Consider the following 23,666-nt stretch of genomic DNA (forward strand, 5'->3'; position numbering starts at 1 on the left):
GTTTGAAGAACACGAAGGTGAACCATCCATGGAAGTGCACCTTTCCAAGATGGCCGCCGAGCTCCCGCTGAAGACGGACTAGCAATAGTCTAAAAACTATAGTTAGTAGCAGTGGTGTCTTAACTCAAGCATGGGCCGAGCTTACGTACATATTCACCCTGCTACGTTTTAAAATGGCTGATTCTAACAGACTGTAGCGGCACATTATGATATCTACGATACCGCTCTAGTTCTTAGAGTCAATAGCCGGTCCGTGCCCCGGAAGTGTTTCCTAGTATCCCGGAAGTGATCCCGTGCACGGTGCTGCATGTGTGTATGAGCATTTGAAGTACAGCCTCAGCATGAAGTTCAACTACCGGGTGAGTGCGGGGGCTCAGGGGGTGCAGTCCCAAGAACTCGGGGTGACCCCCCCCCCCCCCTGGACCCCGCGGTGTGAGGAGCCTGCAGGGCCCGCGGCTCAGCTCCACCCGGAGTCTGTACCCGTCCATCTCTTCTGACTCCAGCCTCGAGTCTTGCCTTTTTTTTTTTAAGTTCAGATTTTTTTTTTATTGAGAATAATGAAGGTGTCCACATGCAATACGAAATAGCAATATCATATCAGTACAAAATAAGACCATTACAATCAACAGTTCATGAATTGGACTAATAAATAAAACAATATAGATGCAACCTTAACATCCATCAGTGGAATACAGAATTGTTCAGATGGTTGTAGCTGGAGGTTGCTTTTAGCACTTGCGTCAATGAAAGTTGTAACAGGTGACCATAAATATAGTCGTTTAGTTACCAATTGTAAAGGGTAAACAAAGGAGGTGTCCAGCCTATGATTATGGCAAACAGCTCTACAAAAATCTCATACGAGTCTTGCCTTTTATTTACTTATTTGTATCGTTTTACATTCTCTGTGCAGTCACCTGCAAGTGCTTCATCCCAGTGCAGTATGATGCCACTCTCTGGGGCCCCAGAGATGCCAGGGGAAGGCACAGGGCGCAGCCCCCTGTCATTCCAGCGTGTTTATCACTGCCCCCCACAGACAGAGCCCAAGAGCCTGCCGACTCGACTGGATCTCTCTCTTTGAAGAACTGATTTGTGCACACATCGGTGCCTTCTCTTCTAGGCGCCTGTCTGTGGGCAGGGAGGTGTCTGTCCGTGCCCTCTGCTGCTGGTATCAGCTGGGGTGGAAGTGTGGCCCTGTCACCAGTTCCATGTGGAGCCTTCTCAGTGCCATGAGCTGGAGAGGCTGTGACTTGTCAGTTTTAGGGCGTGCGCATAAAAAAAAAATCAGATTTAGCTTCATTTGTGATCGTTAATGTGCCTCATGGCTTGTTAAGAATGTTTACATTATAAGTGTCCTGCACACAGCTTTTTGTTGTACTACCACCAATTTCAGATAGCTATATTTTTAAACATTTCTCTTATTTTGTGACAAAAACAACGTAAAATAGAGCGTTTCACCAGAGAAACAGTCAAATGGCCTCGTGCAACCACTTGCAACCACAAATGGGTAGTCCTTTAGGGAGATGCTAATTTTACGAAAACAGTACTTGGGGAGTTAACTCTAGTTAGAGTAGATCTGTTAGGATCTTCTGCAATATGTATCGCAATAGGTTAAATATACTAACTTAGATCAAAGCAGCTGTCAAGCCCAGAGTAGTCTAAAGCAGAAATGTACCTGGTTGTATTTATAGATATGTTGTGTTATGAGAGGTAATTTACATATTTTGATTTTTCGTCGTTGTTATAGTTTGACTTGAGAGCGTAGCTGTAGCCAGACAATTATGGGTATCACTAAAGAGGGGCTCTTGCTCTACTCACGTGTTAGCCGCCAGGAGTACATGCTGTGATTGGGCAGAAATCGTGCGCTTCCACAAAAAAGTGCTTGCCGTCCAAGCAGCTGTGGTCATTTTGTTTACCCAGGTGGTTGAGCTTGAACTATCAGGGGCATACACATGACGTTGGCATGCTAAAGTGTGTTAAATAACTAGATCATTTGTTTTTCCGTGGCAGCAGCACAAGTGGGAGTAGGGAAACCATTAACCTACAATGATTTTTAGGTCTGGCATGACAGTGCAACCGTCACCTGACTTTTTAACCTACACTCTATTATTCTACAGCTCTTTACTTCCCACAAATGTGTTCACATTCTTTTTTACTTGTAATGTTTTACATCACTATACACATTACTTTAAAGTCAGCCCTATTGTCATTGCCAATGCTTGTTTTAATATTTATGGATGCTATATAATATATAGCATCCATAAATATTAAAACGTTATCTGATTGGACGGCTTTGGCCTGTTGAATTTTCTATCGAATTTTTTTCCACTTTGTGGTTAAATCAGTGATTTGTGTAAGGTGTGCTGATGGGGGTTCTCAGTAGCTGATGACCTCCATGTCACGTGTCTGGCTTGAACTATGTTTTCTGTGTGCTATTACTATTAAGAGCTTAGTAGTTCTTCTCTGCCCAGTTGTACATTGTTGCTAGACTGGAGAGAAACAGGAGTTTCTGCACATTGACATAAATAAGTGGTCTGGCTCAGCAAATTAGAGTGACATAAGTCAGCCAGGCAGGGACAGGGGTTGAAGATAAGTGCCCCCAGGGTATTACGCATTTTTAGGTCTCGCGACCTATCGATGCGCGCAAGCGCATCGAGCGGAGCGAGAATTCAAGTAGCCAAAATCCTCGTGAAACCAAGGGCTTCTTGGGCTGCAGTTTTCTTTAAGTTCACGTGAATCACGTGACAGCAAGCTCCTTCGTGCACGAGCTTGCCTGAGCCTTCTGCCTATCAGCCTGCCAGTTCTCCTCCCCTAATTATTCACTTCACTTGTGACTCCCCACATCAAAGCCTCAGCCTCCTTCCCTTGCCATTTGCTTCCTAACCAGCCTGCCTCGCATAATTGCATCAGACCCGACACTTCAAAGGAATGCGCCCCGAGAGCCACTTTCACGGCCGTGCATTTCTCTTCCTTCTTTACCTCATGTGAGGAAACAGCGCCACTCGCTGGGCGGCATTGGAACATGTGCCTAGGCTGCAAAATAATGAGGTGGAAGATGTGCTTATAAGGTCCCACAAGCGAGACCTATTGGCAATGCCAATGCTTGTTTAGAGTACTCGGCATTGCCTCACTCGTTAAACAGATGCAGTATTGGCCACCATAATTCAAGCTTTCCTCTTAATGAGTAAAATAAAACACAGTTGACCACCCCACCCTAATACGTTGCCTTGAGTCTCAAATATGATTCACTGACTTTCTCCTTCACAGGATCACCTCCTACTTTCCAACCATCACCAGTTAGTTCGCATGGGCGCTTCCAGGTCTCAGGTTCCCATCACCCATGGATTCTCAAATGGTTCCATACTGTCTGCCGTCATCTTCAAGCTCTAGATGGAGAAGCTTGGTGCTCTTCTCACAGCTAACAGCATCAGGATTCCCCATTACATGAAAATAGTGTCTGCTTTAGATATTCAACACTTCACATACTACCTGTACATCATCATGGCCTTGATGTTCGGCACTTACTTGAAGATAAACCCAACGAAGATAGAATTCCTGTTATTTGTGTAGAAAAAGAGAACAGTACAAACCTGGCTCAATTATATGCAAGTTGACCGACTTCTAACCCCACTGCCACTGAATGCCAAGTCACTTATGTTCACCCTGGGCATGGATCTCATCCTGAAGTAGCACATTACCACAAAACAGAAGCAGACTGGTACCAGCTCTCTTCTCTAAGGACAGTGCAACTATTGGTCTGAAAAGCCATTTCAGAATTGCTGTTGAAGCCTTCGTACTCGCACATGTGGGTGGTGGTAACGCCATACTCCATGACCTCCCAGACTCCACGCTGGCACCCACTAAGGGCATCCTACATGATGCAGCACGTCTGTAGCAGGGAGGCTGGGAGGGTATCGAACTCTACCCTGGTTCACGACTGGTGGAAACATAACTCATGTCCTGCCTCTCTTTCATCGTCCCAGGAACCGTGGGAGACAGACTCTCTCAGCTGGTGGGAGCAGCCCGAGACGCAAGGAGAGGCATGTAACTTTTACGGGGCCGGCTTCGAGTCAGAGACACACCCCCCTACAGCGTCATTGCGGTATCTACCAATGAGAGGAGGGGAAGCAGACATGCCCCTAGGTGACGCACTACCAATCAGGCTGCTAAGAAGCCCGGAAGGAGGAAGTCCGGGGTGCTTCGACACCGAGGAGGAGAAGAGCGGAGAGCGAGCCAACGTGGAGAAGAGCGGAGAGCGAGCCAACGCGGAGAAGAGTGGAGAGCGAGTCAAAGGAAGCGAGGCCGACCGAGGGACAGAGCCAGGAGGCCAACGTTATCGCTCAGCGCCCAGCCACGCTCCGCCTCCGTGTAGAGATGTACAGAGACCCCCCTTCTTCCTGACTGCTTTCCTCGCCCCTTTTTTCTCCCTCACATCCCCCCCTTTTTAGGTCTCGCCTGTCGATGCGCATGCGCATCGAGCAAGGCGAGAGTATTGGGACTTATCCGCTCTTTATCCACACTGCAAGGAATCGTGGCGATTCCTTGCAGTGCCCGTGACTTTTAAGCTCAATGCGCATGCGCATTGTGTCAGGATCAGCACTCTGCAGGATTCATTCGCAGCAATAAGCTCCACCTCCGGACCTCCCAAACACCCTGACTGAAATGCACAGGGTGTTCGGGTGATACGGTGAGGGAAAAACCCCGTAAACGGGGAAAACCCAAGGAAGGAAAGGAGGGGGCAGCAGGGAAAGGAAGCTGTAAAACAAAAGAACAGGTTAGCACATTTCCTTAAGACTACTCTCATTAAAGTCTCGCTAGAAGAACTAATCACCTGCATCAAACATGAATCATTCTCCGCTCGACGACCTTCATCCCTTTCCTCCAATCCCTATGCAACACAAGGAACACAGTTAACATATACAGGATGAGCACACCAGGTACATTATCTATTAATGGTATGTTAATTCCACACACCCTCAGAGTGGTAACACTCTTCCTCAATAAATGTCTAACACCAAGAAAGATCAGCACGATCATCAGTTCCTGCTATCCAGCAGATCAAGTTATGCAAGCTACTAGGGGTATACTGCAGAGGCCTGTTTCCACAAAGTGCGATATCAATTACTTCATTGAAATCCTTGCTTTGAACATGTGACCTCCCTTTAAGCAGACCCAACCAAACACGGTGAAGTGTAGCACACTGCCACTGCTTTCCGCTTTGGGAATTGTAATCCAAATACGAGGTTTAAACACACCTCAGGAATTCATGACGGCAATGAGGAGAAATCTCCCCCCTTCATTCCGCCACTTGACGCACCGTAGTCAAGAAAGAAACAAAGAACGTAAAATAAACACGCCGTGTCCACAGACGTTGTGACAGCACCAGCTCTAAGAGTTGCAGAGCCTGTCCGAGGTAAAGTTTGACTCACTTACAGTTTGAGGAGCCAGCAAACAAAGGCACACAATCAAGAACGAATACCTAGCCAGGAAAAGTCTTCCGCGCTGACACACAAACGCAGACCTCGCTCCTGGGACGAAGCACCGGAACGGAGAGCAGCCGCTCCCGCTGGGGAATCCAGAATCACTAGCTCTGAGCAAGCCGCTCGGTAACGCTATATCGCGAGGGCCGCAAAGGATCATGGGAAGTGTAGTTCTTGGCCCGCAATCCCTGGGAAATGTAGTTCGCAATGCAGGCGCGAAGGCTAGGACCTGACACATTGAGCTTAAAAGCGCGTGCACGTCCGTCTTTGTTTACCCGCTCCGCCCCCTCCCCTTCCCGCCGTCTCGCATTTCCCCTGTCGCACTTCTCCTCCCCCCTCCCCTCTCTTCCCTCCGTCTTGTTTATTGTACCCGCTCCGCCCCCTCCCCTTCCCGCCGTGTCGCATTTCTCCTCCCCCCTCCCCTCTCTTCCCTCCGTCTTGTTTTCATCTTTGTTGTCTTCCTTTGTGACTGTTTTTCTATCTATATCTTCCTCGGTCTTTCTTCGTTTTCTGTCTTTCTCTGTTTAGCTCTGGGTCACCATCGAGTGTGCGGGCCCACCACCACAGGCACAATTTAAACACACCTTAGCTGTTAAGAAAATGTTACTTCCAATTCCGCTAAAAGGCAAATGTATCAGTGGAATAAAAAAAGATTCCCGATTTGTTGTACATTAAAGCACAGCTGCTGTGAACTGCCATGGTTTTCTGTATAATGGAAAATATTGCCGGTAACTTGAAGTTTGGATCAAATCTTTAACAAAATTATGTTACATGTCTGTATGCAGCGTGAAAAAAAATAAGTATTTTGAAATGGAAAAAAATGAAAATAAGTGGGCAATTTCCTCAGCTGCTGTATAAATCTAAAGATTTCCAGTTTATTTTTCATGGAATTTTGCACAAGCTCTATTTTTCAGTACTTAAAATTACAGCTCTTACCGTCAAACCATTAAGTCGAACCGTTTTAAAAAAAAATTTTTATGCTGTTACGGTAGATAGAACACTGCCTAAAGTAGCTGACATCTTTCCGAATGTCCCTGCCTACCATATAGTTTCTAGTTTGCTACAGAGGCGTGGCAGGATCGGCATCTATAGCATGCCTACGAACCCTTACCCTCCCCCTTTTGTTTCAAGTTTGTCTTGCCACTTGCCCCATTCTGCGTGTATTTTGCTTCATTTCCCCATTCTTGGTTGTGTTAATCCTTATCGCTCGCGCATTTATATCTTAAATGACCTGACGATTTTCAAAATCTCCTTTAGCAACACTACCCCCCCTCCCCCCCACCACCACCATATCTCCTCCCTGACTCCCTAATATGCACTTCAAAATTTGACCTAGAGTGTTAGAGAGCTGTTATTATGTGAACCTGCGTGAGATCGAATGAGTGGGTGCCATCCCTTGCATACCACTGTGTATCACCTCGGGTGGTCTTCTAGGCGCCCTGGTCCTGCTTCAGACGTCTGTCGAGTTAGCTCGAGCGGTTTGCATTATAACAAACGCTCATGTGCCGTCCGCTTCGTAATCTTTACCTGCAGAAGAGACTTGAATCATCGAAGATAGATTGAGTTAGCCTGGCAGAATTTCCATGCCTGCTTTAAGTGCGTCACAGCATTCTGCTCTCGCCTGGTCATGCTGTTTTCCCTGGAATGACTGTTTTGCTAAGCAGATCCCTCTGTCATTGTTCCAGCATGCTGCTTCACGGGCTACATTACGGAATGCAGCACTGTCTTAATTATTTGCATTTGGCACGCGACCTTCTAAATCTGCATCCTGTCAGGCAGTTCCATTTTCGGTGCGCCTTGCACCTTTTCCTGGAGTCTCCTGCGTGCATTGAAATGTACTTTATCCGTATTCTCTGAAGTTATCCAAGTTCTGGCAAGCACCATGCAGGAGTCCTGCAACACCGCCGCTGCTGCCGTGAGCAATTCACGGATTTCCGGCTATTTGCGCGTCCACAACACTGTACGCAGAACAAGAACATCTGGGGGCGCCGCCATGCTTTCAATAATCTCCAAATTCTCCACGGACCACCCTCCGGCGTTTTTCACAAAGCTGCTCCTATTTCACACTCCCCAGTCTCACGTGGTACACCCCTCCTACCAGCCTTAGTGGTACTCAACCCATACCAACCCCAGAGATCTTCTTGCCATTCCAGCTTCGCGCGGGTTCTCTGTCCTGCCACTGTCCCAGTGCGTTTCTACCCTGGGAATGCCCCACCGTGCGCCGGTCACAATATCTCACACAGTTCGCACCTTGCTGTCTCGCTGTGGTGCTCTCTCTGCCCTGCAAATCTCTGGCCGTTTTCCCGCTCTATCAACTCCCAGTGGTATTTATGCTATAGCCCCCTCCTGTGGTATTTCTGCCCCCTATAGCTTTGCGGTCCCTCACTCACCCTCAACCCCTCACCCTCACTCACCCTCACCCTCACTCACCCTCAACCCCTCACTCACCCTCAACCCCTCACTCACCCTCAACCCCTCACTCACCCTCAACCCCTCACTCACCCTCACCCTCACTCACCCTCACCCTCACTCACCCTCAACCCCTCACCCTCACTCACCCTCACCCTCACTCACCCTCAACCCATCACCCTCACTCACCCTCACCCTCACTCACCCTCAACCCCTCACCCTCACTCACCCTCAACCCCTCACCCTCACCCTCACTCACCCTCAACCCCTCACTCACCCTCACTCTCACTCACCCTCAACCCCTCACCCTCACTCACCCTCACCCTCACTCACCCTCAACCCCTCACTCACCCTCAACCCCTCACCCTCAACATCAACCCCTCACCCTCACTCACCCTCACTCACCCTCACTCACCCTCACTCACACTCACCCTCACTCACCCTCACCCTCACTCACCCTCACTCTCACTCACCCTCAACCCCTCACCCTCACTCACCCTCACCCACCCTCACTCACCCTCACTCACCCTCACTCACCCTCACTCACCCTCACACAGTGGAATAGGTCTCGGAGCATTTGAGTTAGAGCTTTTAGAAATGTTTATGGTTTTTTTTTTTTAATTCTTTAGCATTGGCTACAGGAAACAAAAATGCTAAAGATTTACAAAAAAACCCATAAACAATTCTAAAAGCACTAACTCTAATGCTGCGAGACCTATTGCATTTCCAATGCTTGTTACTTCTTGGCTACCCCACCTTTCCGCACAGAGTGTCCTCACCATGCCTAACACAGAGTGTAAATAGATACACCGGTGTCTTCACTTCCCCGGTTCCCTCTTGGGCAATTATCAACCATTGAACGTCTTACTGAGAGTGTCCTTTTCTCCCCGCATGTGGCGCTGGAACACGGCGAGAGACGACGACCGCGCCCCCAGAGAACCAGAGCGCCGGCGTGCAAGTCCAGGACGGTCCAACACCCTAGCTGACACCTTGGATCCAGCAGCTTTAGCCAGAGAAAGACTCACCCAGAGACGTAAAAAGACCTTTATAAAAATAAAACCCTCTTTACCACGCTCCCGCCTCAGTGTCCCTCCTTCTGAATCGCCACAACGTCTCATCCAGGGCCTGAAGAAATATGATCACATAACCTCCATCAGATGTCCAGACAGTGGAGAGTCCGATGGGGACAGTATGTTCCAGCCCAGCCTCTTCCACTATGACCTCACTCTTAAATTTCCAGCATGTTCCCTTGGAGGCATCTGGCGGCGATATGTGGTCTAAAATCAGGATCTCCAGCTGATCCTCCAAACCTGCATTGTTGTCCTCCGCAATAGTCCCTGTGTCGTGGAAGCAGGCTAAAATTCTGCCCCTATTGAATAAACCCTCAACTGACCCTACTGATCAATTAAACTACAGGCCAATCTATACTGCCAGCATTGTCTAAGAACTTACACATTAAATTAAACAACTCTCTCTCTCTCTTCAGCCACAGATTATGTCAGTGATCGGGAAATGTTTTGGGTCCTTGCAGTTGAGTTGAAGACGCACCTTTTTCAAGAGTGCCACATCACAATACATTAACAGTCCACAAACCAACTGCTCCTCTTATTGCTCGTTTACATTATGCTGGTCATTTTCTCTGTACAACGCTGCGCTGCCTTTTTGGCTAGGTTTGCGCCATAGAAATGCCACATACACCCACGCAAGAAGTATAGCCCAGTCAACCGGAAACAAAGCACAGGGTCAGCTGTGGGGTTCTGACCCCATTAGTGCTTGCTGTCACATACACTTCTTAGTCTGCAGTCTGATGGTGTCCTGGCTGAGGGTGTGTTGAGAAATACCAGAGATGCTGATTTTGTCTGCAACATTAGTGGGTGCTGGTCATGATGGCTTTAAATTGTGCAGCAGGTTTTGAAGATTATGCAGGCCGGAAAGGGAAGCCAATGGAGCTCCAGCCAAGATACCACGGGTTAATTGAGGACCTTCTCCTACTTTGGACCAGTGGCTTGGAACAAACTTCCCTTTGAGCTATGCTCTGTAGCTGCTTCCACCTAGTTTAAGAAAGGGTTGAATACCTGGCTCTTCTAACAAGCCTAAGCGATTACACTGCACCTCGTGGATGTTTGAAAGCTCAGCACGGGGCACTCCATGGAGTAGCTGTGTGCTTTATAAGTCACATTTCACTCCATCAGCATGAAGCTGCTCTAGGATTTAGTGCTCTGACAGTGTTTGCCTGCGTGAAAGCAGTAGCTGATGCCTTTTTCATGGTGTTGGGGGAAAAGACATGGTCAAACTGGAGCAGAAAATCGGCCCGGGCATCATCATAAAAGTGGCCTCCATTTGTAAATTGGAGCAGTTTTTAACTCGTCATGGCATACTGTGCCAGGTGTTTTACAACATATAGGGGACTTCTTGAATCTGTGTATGCTAAAGGAGAATCCAGCATAAAAACTGCCTTTCCATAAAACTGCTCCACGCACAGACTTGTCAAACCAACCCTTCAATCACTGCTACATTGCCCTATAGGCAAGTTTGGCCCTGGATGAAAATCTATCTTTTTAAAGATGTTCCGTGTTGCCCTGTTACTGATCTATGGATCACCCTGTGTTTTTTCTCCAAGTTCAAGTTCAGGCATTTATAAAGCGCGCTACTCACCCAGAGGGTCTCAAGGCGCTAGGTGGAGGGGTTCATTGTTTGTCGAATATCCATGTTTTCAGTTCTTTTCTGAAGGAGGTGTGATTGTGAGTAAGGCGGAGGTGGGTGGGGAGTGAGTTCCAGGTCTTGGCAGCCAGGAAGGAGAAGGATCTGCCACCCATGGTGGTTTTTCGGATGCGCGGGACTGCGGCGAGGGCTTGATTGGATGATCTTAGTTGGCGGGTGGGATAGTAGAAGGACAGTCGGGTGTTGAGGCATTCGGGTCCTAGATTATAAAGGGCCTTGTGTGCGTGGGTAAGAAGGCGGAAAGTAATTCTTTTGTTGACGGGAAGCCAGTGGAGGTTTTTTAAGTGACCGGTGATGTGCTCTTGGCGCGGGATGTCTAAAATGAGTCTTGCTGATGCGTTTTGGATGCGCTGGAGCTTTTTCTGCAATTTTGTTGTAATTCCGGCGTAGAGTGTGTTGCCATAGTCCAGTCGGCTCGTGACCAGTGCATGGGTGACAGTTTTTCTCGTTTCGATGGGGATCCAGCGGAAGATCTTTTTGAGCATGCGAAGGACGTTAAAGCAGGAGGACGATACGGCGTTGACTTGTCTGGACATTGAGAGAGAGGAGTCTAGAATGAAGCCAAGGTTACGTGCATGGTCTGTGGGTGAGGGCGCTGATCCCAAAGCGGAAGGCCACCAGGAGTCGTCCCAAGCTGAGGGGGAGGATCCTAGGATGAGCACCTCCGTTTTGTCTGAGTTGAGTTTTAAGCGGCTCTGTTTCATCCATTCGGCTACTTCTTTCATACCTTCGTGGAGGTTGTTTTTGGCGGTGTTGGGGTCTTTGGTGAGGGAAAGGATTAGCTGGGTGTCGTCGGCGTAGGAGATGATGTTGAGGTTGTGTTGACGTGCGATGGAGGCGAGGGGACTCATGTAGACGTTGAAGAGGGTGGGACTGAGTGAGGAGCCTTGAGGTACGCCGCAGATGACTTCGGTGGGCTCTGAGTAGAAAGGGGGGAGTCGGACTCTCTGGGTTCTCCCGGCAAGGAACGAGATGATCCAGTCCAAGGCTTTACCTTGAATGCCGATGTTGTTGAGGCGTTGTATGAGGGTGTTATGACAGACAGTGTCGAAGGCGGCGGAGAGGTCGAGTAGAATGAGGGCCACTGTTTCACCGTTGTCCAGGAGTGCTCGGATGTCGTCGGTCGCCGCAATGAGGGCGGTTTCGGTGCTGTGTTTAGCTCGAAAGCCGTTCTGTGAGGGATCCAATGAGTTGCTGGATTCAAGGAAGGCTGCGAGTTGGCTATTGACGGCTTTCTCGATGACTTTGGCCGGGAAAGGGAGGAGGGAAATGGGTCGGTAGTTTTTCAGTTCTGAGGGGTCTGCTGTTGGTTTTTTCAGAAGGGCGCTGAGTTCGGCGTGTTTCCATATTTCTGGAAAGGTGGCGGAGTTGAAGGAGCAGTTGATGACGTCGCGGAGATGGGGGGCGATGATGGAGTCAGCTTTGTTGAAGATGTAGTGGGGACAGGGGTCAGAAGGTGAGCCAGAGTGGATTGAGTTCATGAGGCGAATGGTGTCTTCGATGGTGACTGGGTTCCAAGAGTTAAGGTAGTTAGTTGGAAGGGTGGGATCTGAAGGGGGTGGGATGAGTTGTTCATTGGGAGTATTCTTGAAGCTGTTGTGGATGTCGGCAATTTTGTTGTAGAAGAAGGAGGATAACGCATCGCAGAGGACTTGGGAGTTAGTGATGTCGTTGGATGCTGCGGGAGGGTTGGTGAATTCTTTGACGATATTGAAGAGTTCCTTGCTGTTATGCGAATTGTTGTCGAGACGGTCCTTAAATGCTGATTTCTTGGCGGATCGAATCAGTTGGTGGTGTTTGCGGGTGGCTGTCTTGAGGGAGGTCATGTTGTCTGAGGTTGGTTCATTTCTCCAATTCTTCTCCAGGGTGCGGCATGTCTTCTTGGATTTTTTAAGGTCATCATTGAAGCAGGGAGCCTTCTTGCTGGATGATTTCAACTGGTGTTTTTTCAGGGGTGCTAGTTCGTCTGCACTGTGGGTAATCCACTGCCTGAGGTTGGTGGCCGCTTGGTCTGGGTCCGTTGCAGGGGTGAGAGTATTTAGGCTGAGTGATGTGAGGAGTTGGTCGGTGGTGATTTTGTTCCATTTTCTTCGGGGAAAGGGTTGTGGACGGTTGTGGGTCAGGGTTGTTTTGTAGCTGAAGTGAACACAGCTGTGATCCGTCCAGTGGAGAGCTGTAGTGTGATCGAAGGAGATGTGTTTGCTGGAGGTGAAAATAGGGTCGAGCGTGTGTCCGGCTACATGGGTGGGGGTGTCAACAAGTTGTTTGAGTCCGAGATTGGCCATGTTGTCCAGAAGGGTGGTGGTGTTGTTGTCGAGAATGTTGTCAAGGTGGTAGTTGAGGTCTCCTAGAAGAATGTAGTTCTCTGAGGCGAGGGCGTGCGGGGTGACGAAGTCAGTGATGACGTCGCTGAATTGGGATCGGGAGCCTGGGGGTCTGTAGATGAGGGTTCCTCTAAGCGTGGTCCTGGGGTCGGTGTGGATCTGAAAGTGGAGGTGTTCGGCGGATGCAAGATTGTCGTCAGCGCTGGTTGTAATTTTGATGGTGTTTCTATGGACGATGGCGATGCCTCCTCCAGTTTGATCGGTGTGGTCTTTCCGAGTGATCTTGTAAGAGTCCGGTATGGCTATGGCGATGTCGGGCGGAGGAAGCATTCATCCATGTTTCGGTGAGGAAAGCGATGTCAGGTGACGCGGTGTCGATTAGGTCCCAGAGTTCGGTTGTATGTCTGTGGACCGAGCGGGTGTTCAGTAGGATGCATTTCAAGTCGTTGGGTTCGGAGCTGAGTGAGGAGGAAGTGTGTTTGGTGAGGGTCCTGACGCAGTTGAACTTACAGGAGAGGCAAGAGAATGGGCCGTGGGTGCGTCCTGGGGTTGCTGCGCAGCAGAGTGGGGTGCGTCCGGGGTTGAGGGCGAGGAGAGTAGCGGCATCATAAGTTACTCTGGGGGGTTGGGAGCGGCATAGGGCAGGGGGTCTGGCGCTGGTCGCGGTCCAGGCGCGGACGGGCGCAGACGGGCTTACCTTTGGCGCGACCGCTGCGCGTGGACGCTGCACGTAGGTCCATCTGTCATAAATGAAGAGTGGAGGGGGCGGAGCGTGGGAGGGTCAGCTGGGAGGCGGGAGCGAGGTGGAGGGACGGTGTGGGACGGCCCAGCAAACAAAATGGCAGCAACAATAACAAATGCTGCAGGGCAGGGCGAGATGGGGCAAAAGCAATATCAACAATGGAGCGCTATGGGGGAGATTTAGTGCAGCAGTGGCTAGCGGTTCAAAGCGCACTAGTAAGGTAAGAAGCGCTACGAAATTTGGCAGCAGATGTTATAAAATGCACTCAACAGTCAATAATTTACCAAGCAATACAAAGCCCAGCAGTGCGCAAATGAACAACAGGCTAGCAGTAGAAAGAGCGCTTGGTAGTGTCAAAGCGCTACGCTACGATATGCACTCAGCAATCAGTATGCACTCAGCAAATGCAAATGCACTCAAATGCACTCAGCAATCGAAAATTCACAGAGCAATACAAAGCCCAGCAGTGCGCAAATGAACAACAGTGGCTAGCAGTAGAAAGAGCACTTGGTAGAGTCAAAGCGCTACGCTACGATACCAGGTGAGGGGAGCGACCGCATCTGCACAGGACAGGACGGTCAGTGTTCTCGACGTTCATGTGGGCTGAGTGAAAGTGCTCCACGTCGTTCTGGGTTTGTTGACATATTTACTTGCTGTAAAGGAAGTGGGACAACCAAACACTATCTCCTTTCTGAGTGAGGGTGGATTTGGCTTCCTCAGCCCTGCTATGAATGACCGTGGTGACAGCATGGTTATAATGCAGAGGTACAGTATCCTTTAGAGGCTTCCCCAGTAGAGGACCTTGCAGTCCCCATAACTGGGGTCCTTTGCCTTCATCATGTTTGGAACATGTGTGAAAGATGCATCTATGTGCGAGAGTTGTGCGAGTCATGCATTCATGCTGTGCAAGATGGTGTTATCCTTTGTGTCAGCTGGCTAAGTCTATATCAGACCTATCGGCCCTCATGCACACCTTTCCTGTCTCCGTGTGAGACACGTATGTACCTAGAGTAGGTTTTCCTTGCCATGAGGGCAACACGCCCACCCTCCATTTCCTGTCCTGTGACTGTCTTCCTTTGCAAAAGAGACTGAGGAGTGCTGAGTCTGAGCCCAATGCGTAACATCTCTTGAAACTCAGAGGGCTGTGACATCTGGCCAGTAACAAGAAAGGACTTTTCTCAGTGATTGGAGGAGATCACAAATGTTTCAGTGTTGTAGACCCTGTGGTTGGCTCTGGATTCTCACTGTGCCGACCAGAGGTGAATCAATACTGGGTTCATTCTTGTTTTTGATTGGTCTCCAGTGTTAAAAGAAGACTGTGAGCTTAAAGTGGGACCTCTTAATTGTCACCATTCGCCCTCCAACCCAGGTCCAGGAAGCCTGCAGAGTTACCTTGCTGCTGTAACCTGGAGAGAGAAGTGGAGCTTCCCAGTCTGTACAAGGAGCTGGAGTGTGCCTACCAGGTAGAGCCATCCCCATCCACCGCATGAACTGCACAAGGCAGGGCTTACTTTAATACCTAGATGGGGACATTTCAAGGGACAGAGATCTCATAGGAGCCACAAGATCACAACAGTACAGCTGCTCAGGACAGCTCAAGAATTCACCAGAGCATCCCCTTCTGGCATTGACAGTGGTGAGCCTGCACTTTACCAGACTCCTCCTGTGCCTCGTGCCTGTGTTCACCCGTCTCCAGCTCCAAGGGACCATAAGGTAGTCTGTCATTCACCCCTGGTGTGGGGTCTGTTTCTGCTGGCCGGAGGTGGTTACCTATTAAATTGAGTTCGATTAATTTTTTTATTTTTATTTTTTATATCTAGAACGGACATCATCCAAAAGAATGTTAGAGCGTTGTTCCTATTGTAAATGAAGATGATAGGTTAATGAGATTATTGTAAACTACGGAGTGCTGAATAAACCGGGAAAAAGGTGCAGGTATATACCGTTTTGTTGGGTTGATTTGTTTGGGTACTTATTTAAAGGGATGAATCACTTTACTCTCGACTTGATACTACAGTGGTGCTCATGGCTGCATCCCTTGTCCACCATCATGACCCCGTAGCATGAGCAAAGCTGCCGCTAACGACTGAAGAACCGTACTCCAATTTCAAGCTAGATAGCTCAAAGACAGTACATTGAAGTTTGGTATCAAATTTCAACACCAGAACCCCCTAGTATGTTTTATGTTTTTTGTTGACTTTTTACTGTTTAAGCCCTCCTGTTAAAAAAGTATTTTCTTTGAACAAATTTAACTGTAGACTGGGCACTGATGTTATGGAGCATTATTTACACTTTCTTACTGGGCACTGATGTTATGGAGCGTTATTTACACTTTCTTACTGTAGGAAAGTGCACCTTTTTAGGTCTCGCCTATTACATCCGGAAGGGATGATAGGCGAGATTATAGCAAGCAGTCCAAAAAGTCTATCTAGCTGTGGATCGCGTACAGTTCATGTGAGCCAGGCGCGTGCACAGTAATTCGCTCCCCCTACCCCTCCCACAAAGCAAGACAAGACAGAACATCAAAGCGACCGCGGCCGCTCTGATTCTCCGCCCCTCCCCCCCCTGCTTCAGACTTCAAAGGAATGTGATCCTCCGGCCCCGTTTGCTACCTCTTGTATTTTGTTTGCTCACGATTTTCACTTTTAGCTCATGTAACCCGCCCCCGCCACAGCAATGCCGAGAGCTTGTTTTACTTTCTTGCTCTTTGCCGTTTATATATCCACCACATCCCGGCTCGGCGGGGTCTTGAGTCCTAAAATGTCCATGGACTCGACAATTCTCGCTCCGGTGCCTACTCGATTCATGGGTTCACACTCTGCGACTCTGGGCAATAGCTTGCTTAATCTCCACAACGGCCCCTCGCGGCGGGATGCCTGGCTTTCACCTTGCGGATACCCTGCCGGGCTTATCTCACAGGGGAATACCAGGACGGGTTCCCTAAGCAAGCGCTTAGAAACCGCTTGGTGATTTGCGCTATATAAATTCCTGTACATTTACATATACATCTGTTTGTGTCCTCTAGCCTTGCCACTTTTTACTTTCTTGCGCTTTTCCCTTTATATATTCTTTTCCAGAGGGTCACCACAACCTAACGTTCCCTCTTCACTTTGGGGATCTGTATTTCCTTTTTGCACATGTATACCGTGCACACCGTTGTCACGTTTGCCTGCGTGGCCCCAAGTCCCGTTTTACTCTTCCCAGTATTGCCACTTTATACTCTTCTGCCTTTCTGCTCAAATTGGTCACCGACGTGTTCCTGACCTTCCACGTTGGGGACCTCATCCGGGCTTTTCCCGCTGATCCATCGAGAACCTCGCTCTATAATATTTGTTCTGGTGTGCGTCTGTTCATCCTTTCTCCCATTGCCCTGCCTCTAATTACCCTCGGGTCATTCACTTCTCCCCGCATGGCGGCCCAAACACCATACGGTTTTCACCAGGCTGCTGGGGCCCCATGTATTATTCTTACACTCAACATCTGAACCACGGGTTTGTAATCCTATTGTCCAATTTATATCGCTGTTGCCCATATTTGCACCTGGTTTCCGCTCCCATACTTATTTGACACTGCTCGTTTACCCATAGTGTGATTTGCCCTCGTATTACTCAAACTTGGCTTATTATGGGCGCCGCGGCCAGGGCGACTGACGTTGGAATCTGGGGATCACGGTTCGATCCCCGGCTCCGGCGGCAGGTTAACCCAGCACCATGTGACTCTGGGCAATAGCTTGCTTAATCTTCCTGACGACCCCCAGCGCCTAGAGACCCTTACGGGTGATTGTGCGCTTTACAAATGTGGATTATTATTATTATTATTCTTCCTTCCATGCAAGACGCAGCTTTCTCCGCTTTTATCATGGTGTCTTCAGAATCGCTAGCACATCTCTGACTTCGTTCACACTTGGACACGGTTGTCCACCACCACTACGTCCCCCACCACCACCACACCCACCACCACTATCACCACCACCACTACCACCACCACGTCCACCACCACCACCACGTCTACCACCACCACCACGTCCACCACCACCACATACACCACCACCATGTCCACCACCACCACGTCCACCACCACCACGTCCATCACCACCATGTCCACCACCACCACGTCCACCACCACGTCCACCACCACGTCCACCACCACACCCACCATCACCACACCCACCACCACGTCCACCACCACCACATCCACCACCACGTTCGCCACCACCATGTCCACCACCACCATGTCCACCACATCCACCACCACCATGTCCACCCCCATGTCCACCACCACGGCCACCACCTCGGCCACCACGAGGCCACCTCACTCTATCTATCACCCTCACTCTATCTATCGCCCTCACTCCATGTATCTATCGCCTTCACTCTATGTATCTGTCGCCCTCACTCTATTTATCTATCTATATCTATATATATATATATATATATATATATATACTAGCAGCCCGTCCCGACGTTGTCCGGGAGCAATTAGGCTTCAGAGCCTCCGCCTGCACGTAGAAAAAGGGATCGGTTAGGCTCTGGGTGTATTTAAACCTTTTCTTTCAGACCATGTTTTGGGTTTGCATAAGAGCCCACTTTTCCACCTCCTGGTCACCTTTTTAGATGCTAGGGAAGCATTCTTTCGACTTCTGTAGACACATCTGCATCATATCCACTCTTGTTAGTTTGCTCACTGACTTTCTGACTGTGCTGCAGGATGATCGTACTGCAAAAGCCGCTATTTGGTTCTCCCTACGCATACCAGCCCTCTCAAGCCTTCTGCCATATCCCTTGCGCTCCCGCTGGCTGTATACATCATACCTGTTCCCTTCCCACGCGGCATCTACTACACCTTGTCACCTGTTCCCTTCCCACGCGGCATCTACTACACCTTGTCGCAGCACCCCTTCCCGTGCGCTCGGTCTTTGTACCTCAATACCTGCTCCCTGGCTGCATCAGCATCACGTCACTCCGCCCCCTTCCTATCGCTGTTGCCTTGTGACTATCACACAAGTGAGTGACCCCTTTCCTGACCCTCTCTGCTACTCGCCACACGTCTCTCGTTTATCGGGTTCCCCTTTCTTCGCCTCTCGGTTGCTCCAATCACGTCTCACCAGTCCTCCAGTCTCCGCTCTTTGCAATCAATGCTCGGACGTCAGCGTCGTTGCTCCAATCACGTCTCACCAGTCCTCCAGTCTCCGCTCTTTGCAATCAATGCTCGGACGTCAGCGTACGCCGCTCCTCCCCTTGCTCCTGATGTCATGACGCACCTCGCGGCCGGCGCTACTTTCAAGGGACTACTTTTTTTATGGTAATTTTTTTTAATTATGTTTTTATTTTGTTATATAGCCTATGTCCATCTCCTGGACCTCCCCTTTCCAACGCTGTATTGGGTGTTGCGATTGGTGGTGTACTTTTTGAGTTTACCTGGCTCAAAGGACACAGTTCTCTCTTTATAATAGTAGTATAGATATCTATCTATCTATCCATCTATCGCCCTCACTCCGTGTCTATCGCCCTCACTCTATGTGTCTATCGCCCTCACTCTATCTCTCGCCCTCACTCTATCTATCTATCGCCCTCACTCTATCGCCCTCACTCTATCGCCCTCACTCTATCGCCCTCACTCTATCGCCCTCACTCTATCGCCCTCACTCTATCGCCCTCACTCTATCGCCCTCACTCTATCGCCCTCACTCTATCGCCCTCACTCTATCGCCCTCACTCTATCGCCCTCACTCTATCGCCCTCACTCTATCGCCCTCACTCTATCGCCCTCACTCTATCGCCCTCACTCTATCGCCCTCACTCTATCGCCCTCACTCTATCGCCCTCACTCTATCGCCCTCACTCTATCGCCCTCACTCTATCGCCCTCACTCTATCGCCCTCACTCTATCGCCCTCACTCTATCGCCCTCACTCTATCGCCCTCACTCTATCGCCCTCACTCTATCGCCCTCACTCTATCGCCCTCACTCTATCGCCCTCACTCTATCGCCCTCACTCTATCGCCCTCACTCTATCGCCCTCACTCTATCGCCCTCACTCTATCGCCCTCACTCTATCGCCCTCACTCTATCGCCCTCACTCTATCGCCCTCACTCTATCGCCCTCACTCTATCTATCTATCGCCCTCACTCTATCTATCTATCGCCCTCACTCTATCTATCTATCGCCCTCACTCTATCTATCTATCGCCCTCACTCTATCTATCTATCGCCCTCACTCTATCTATCTATCGCCCTCTATCTATCGCCCTCTATCTATCGCCCTCTATCTATCTATCTATCGCCCTCTATCTATCTATCTATCGCCCTCTATCTATCTATCGCCCTCTATCTATCTATCGCCCTCTATCTATCTATCGCCCTCTATCTATCTATCGCCCTCTATCTATCTATCGCCCTCTATCTATCTATCGCCCTCTATCTATCTATCGCCCTCTATCTATCTATCGCCCTCTATCTATCTATCTATCGCCATCTATCTATCTATCTATCGCCCTCTATCTATCTATCGCCCTCTATCTATCTATCGCCCTCTATCTATCTATCGCCCTCTATCTATCTATCGCCCTCTATCTATCTATCGCCCTCTATCTATCTATCGCCCTCTATCTATCTATCGCCCTCTATCTATCTATCGCCCTCACTCTATCTATCTATCTATCGCCCTCTATCTATCTATCGCCCTCTATCTATCTATCTATCGCCCTCTATCTATCTATCTATCGCCCTCTATCTATCTATCGCCCTCTATCTATCTATCGCCCTCTATCTATCTATCGCCCTCTATCTATCTATCGCCCTCTATCTATCTATCGCCCTCTATCTATCTATCGCCCTCTATCTATCTATCGCCCTCTATCTATCTATCGCCCTCTATCTATCTATCGCCCTCACTCTATCTATCGCCCTCACTCTATCTATCGCCCTCTATCTATCTATCGCCCTCTATCTATCGCCCTCTATCTATCGATCTATTGCCCTCACTCTATCTATCTATCGCACTCACTCTATCTATCTATCGCACTCACTCTATCTATCTATCGCACTCACTCTATTTATCTATCGCACTCACTCTATTGCATCACCGCAGCATCACTCGGCACCACCACAACATCACTCAGGGGCACCACAACATCACTATGCGCTACCACGGCATTACTGAACGCCGCAGCATCACTCGTCGCCACCACAACATCACACAGCGCCGCCACAGCATCAATCTGTGCAACTATTCAACAACAACTGGTTCAAATATGTTCTCTCAATGTTTCAAGCTGTATTACAAATGTCACAAAAAGATGTTAATATTTCACTTCTGTTCTTGGATTTTCGTCACAATAAAATACACTGAACATAATCTTCACAAAAGTTATTTACAAAAGTTTAAGCTATTGCCATTATAAATTACAATAGCTTTTATTTAACTATTAGTTATTTAAAAAAATGTAAAGCCATTGTTATTTGTAATATCAATACATCTAAGTCACGTAACACAAATTGCATTACAAATGCTATAGGTGTCACGTTTGCGAAAGTTAAAATTATTGGCATTGTAAATGACAAAGCTATTAATTTCGCGATTTTCAAAACCAACACATAAATACAAAATGTGTCATTTACAATACAAATAGCGCAAACTTTCCTAATGCGAGACCTATTGCATTGCAAAAGCTTGTTGTATGATTACCCCCTAACCTTTTGCCAGATACCTGATGCAAACTTGACTGTGTGCTGGGAGCCTGCTGACCAAAACTCAGCACCTGTGTTCTTTCCCAAAACTCTACCTTTGTACCCTCAAATGGCACTACTGTAGGCCCCATGTAAGTCCCTTGTAAAAAGTATCACTCGTACTAAGGGCCTTGTGACCAAAGTGGGCCTCTGAGGGCTGCAGCATGTATTGTGCCACCTTCAGAGACCTCTCACCTTCACCCCCTGCTTGCCATCGCAGGCTGCGTGTTTTGGTTCAGACCAAAATGAAGAGCTGACGTTGCCCACATCCTTTTGTGCCATGCCCACCGACACTGCCTGCAGCATATAGTAAGTCACCCTTCTAGTAGACCTTACAGCTCTAAAGGCAGGGTGCACCATACCCAGGTGAGGGCATAGTTGCAGGAGCTATATTGTGGAGAGGTGTGGCTCACTGGTTAGAGGCGGCAGACCTGTAAGCAGAGAACGGCCCGGGACCAGGGTTCAATTCCCGACGCGGCAGGGTCTTGGACCAGGGTCAACGGACTCGATAATTCTCGCTTCGGTGCCTACTCTAACCAGGGAACACACTCGGTAACTCTGGGCATTAAGCTTGCCTCATCTCTACAACGGCCCCCCACAGACGCCAGGGATGCCTGGTTTCACCCTGGAGATACCCAGAAAGGGACCATCTCACAGGGAAAACCAGGACGGGTTCCCCAGCGGTCTACAGCGCCAGGACACTCGGGTAGAGTAACAGTGCGCTTTACAAGTATCCAACATTTACATATGCCCCTACAGTGTCTGTGCCATTTACAGACATTGTTAGAGCGGTGAAGCCATTTTTGAGTGCATGGGCTAGTAGTTTGTCACCGCAAACTCTACAGCTCCATGATGGCTGTACTGAAGTCTGTGAAGTTTGGTATCAAACTTCCCTGACCATTAAACCCACACTGATGCCAGTGTTAGATTTAATGAAAAATGCACTCCGAGGGCATCTTAGAGATGCTCCTTGGGAAAACTCCCAACCCTGGCGGGGTTCCTGACTGGCTCCCAGCCATCCGTCACCACCAGACAGCTTTCTGGATCCCTGGGTAGAGAGCCTCTGTTCTCTAGCTCTGGAAACAAAGAACATCCTGGACAGAGGTGTCATGCCTCATCCCCCAGGATGGGCAGGGTCCTTGAAGACGGAGCTTCAAAGGTCTGCTGCCTTTGCTAGCTACTCCCAGCCTTTTGCTGATATCAGCAACTGGCTCCCACTGGTTCTGACCCTCATTTTGGGCCCGTGAACCAGCGGGAAAACCTAGCCAGAAAGGAAGGTATGTCCATCTTTGCCAACCCCACCCCCCAGGTGGGAGAGGTGAAGCGAAGGCCACCTCTCAGTCCCTGCCATTTTGAAAATGGGGGGACCCCTCCAATCAGGAAGAGGCCTATGTCCCGCTCCCACTGAAGGGAAGCATACTAGGGGGTGTTGACACCCCAGAAAATTGACCCATTGGTCCCAAACTGCACATCCCAGCAATGCCCCGAAATCTAGTATTTAGGGGCACCCTTGAACCGTGCCTCTTCAGATTAGATGTGACAAGGAGGACGGAAGAGCTGTTCTGCAGAAGAGGAGGATGACAACTGCTTTGTCCCCAGCCCTCTCGGCCAGTTTCCTTCTCTGAAACCCCTGCAAGCTGAAAGTGGCATGTCCTGCAGCAAGCAGGCTCCAGAACCCTGGGGGCCTGCCCTGTCTTCAAGGAAAGACTGATCTCCCATGGACACTGGATTTGTCCAACACCAACCGAAGCCAGGACACCAGATCCAGCCAGATCGGCGAGTCCTCACCCCTCTTCCCACTGCCAGAGTGTGCCAACACCGAGCGAGGTCCCCCCAGTGATCCTGACCAGTGTGTTGAACGACCTCCACCGAACTTCTCCTCGACACCTGCAGCCTCATCCTGAAGAGTACTCCCCCCCCCCCCCCCAACGCGACAGGAACCGATGAGGGGAACCCAACACGAAAGGACATCTCTGCACACCCAGCTCCTGGGACCTGAGGTACCCGACTGACTGTGTCCTGGGATCCAGCAACTCTTCATCTTCATCCTCCAGTCGTTGGTTCCTTTCGTCCAGTCTTCTGGCTCCAGACTACAGTCCTTTTCCGCAACTGACATCCTCCATAGAAAAGCATTGGGCACCTGTCCCCTCCTGAGCACCCGGCACTCCGCCACCCCTGCGCCGCTAGTGGTGTGGACTTGATGCCAACCTGGGACCCCCTTTGCCCATACCTTAACCCCTGGAGCTTGACTCCCGAGACCTAGTGG

General features: G+C 49.4%; 1 protein-coding gene across 1 annotated transcript in view; it reads left to right on the top strand.

Annotated features, from left to right (window-relative positions):
* The first annotated feature begins 246 nt into the window (after nt 1-246).
* Nucleotides 247-23,666, top strand: part of PWP2 (PWP2 small subunit processome component) — a 163,963-nt gene continuing 140,543 nt past the window's right edge. The window contains exon 1 of the mRNA XM_078656408.1: nt 247-359. Within this exon, the coding sequence (XP_078512534.1) occupies nt 342-359 (18 nt within the window). The 5' untranslated portion in view covers nt 247-341. The remainder of the gene's footprint in view (nt 360-23,666) is intronic.

Source organism: Lissotriton helveticus, chromosome 8, assembly GCF_964261635.1.
Source record: "Lissotriton helveticus chromosome 8, aLisHel1.1, whole genome shotgun sequence".
NCBI classification, from domain to species: Eukaryota; Metazoa; Chordata; class Amphibia; order Caudata; family Salamandridae; genus Lissotriton; species Lissotriton helveticus.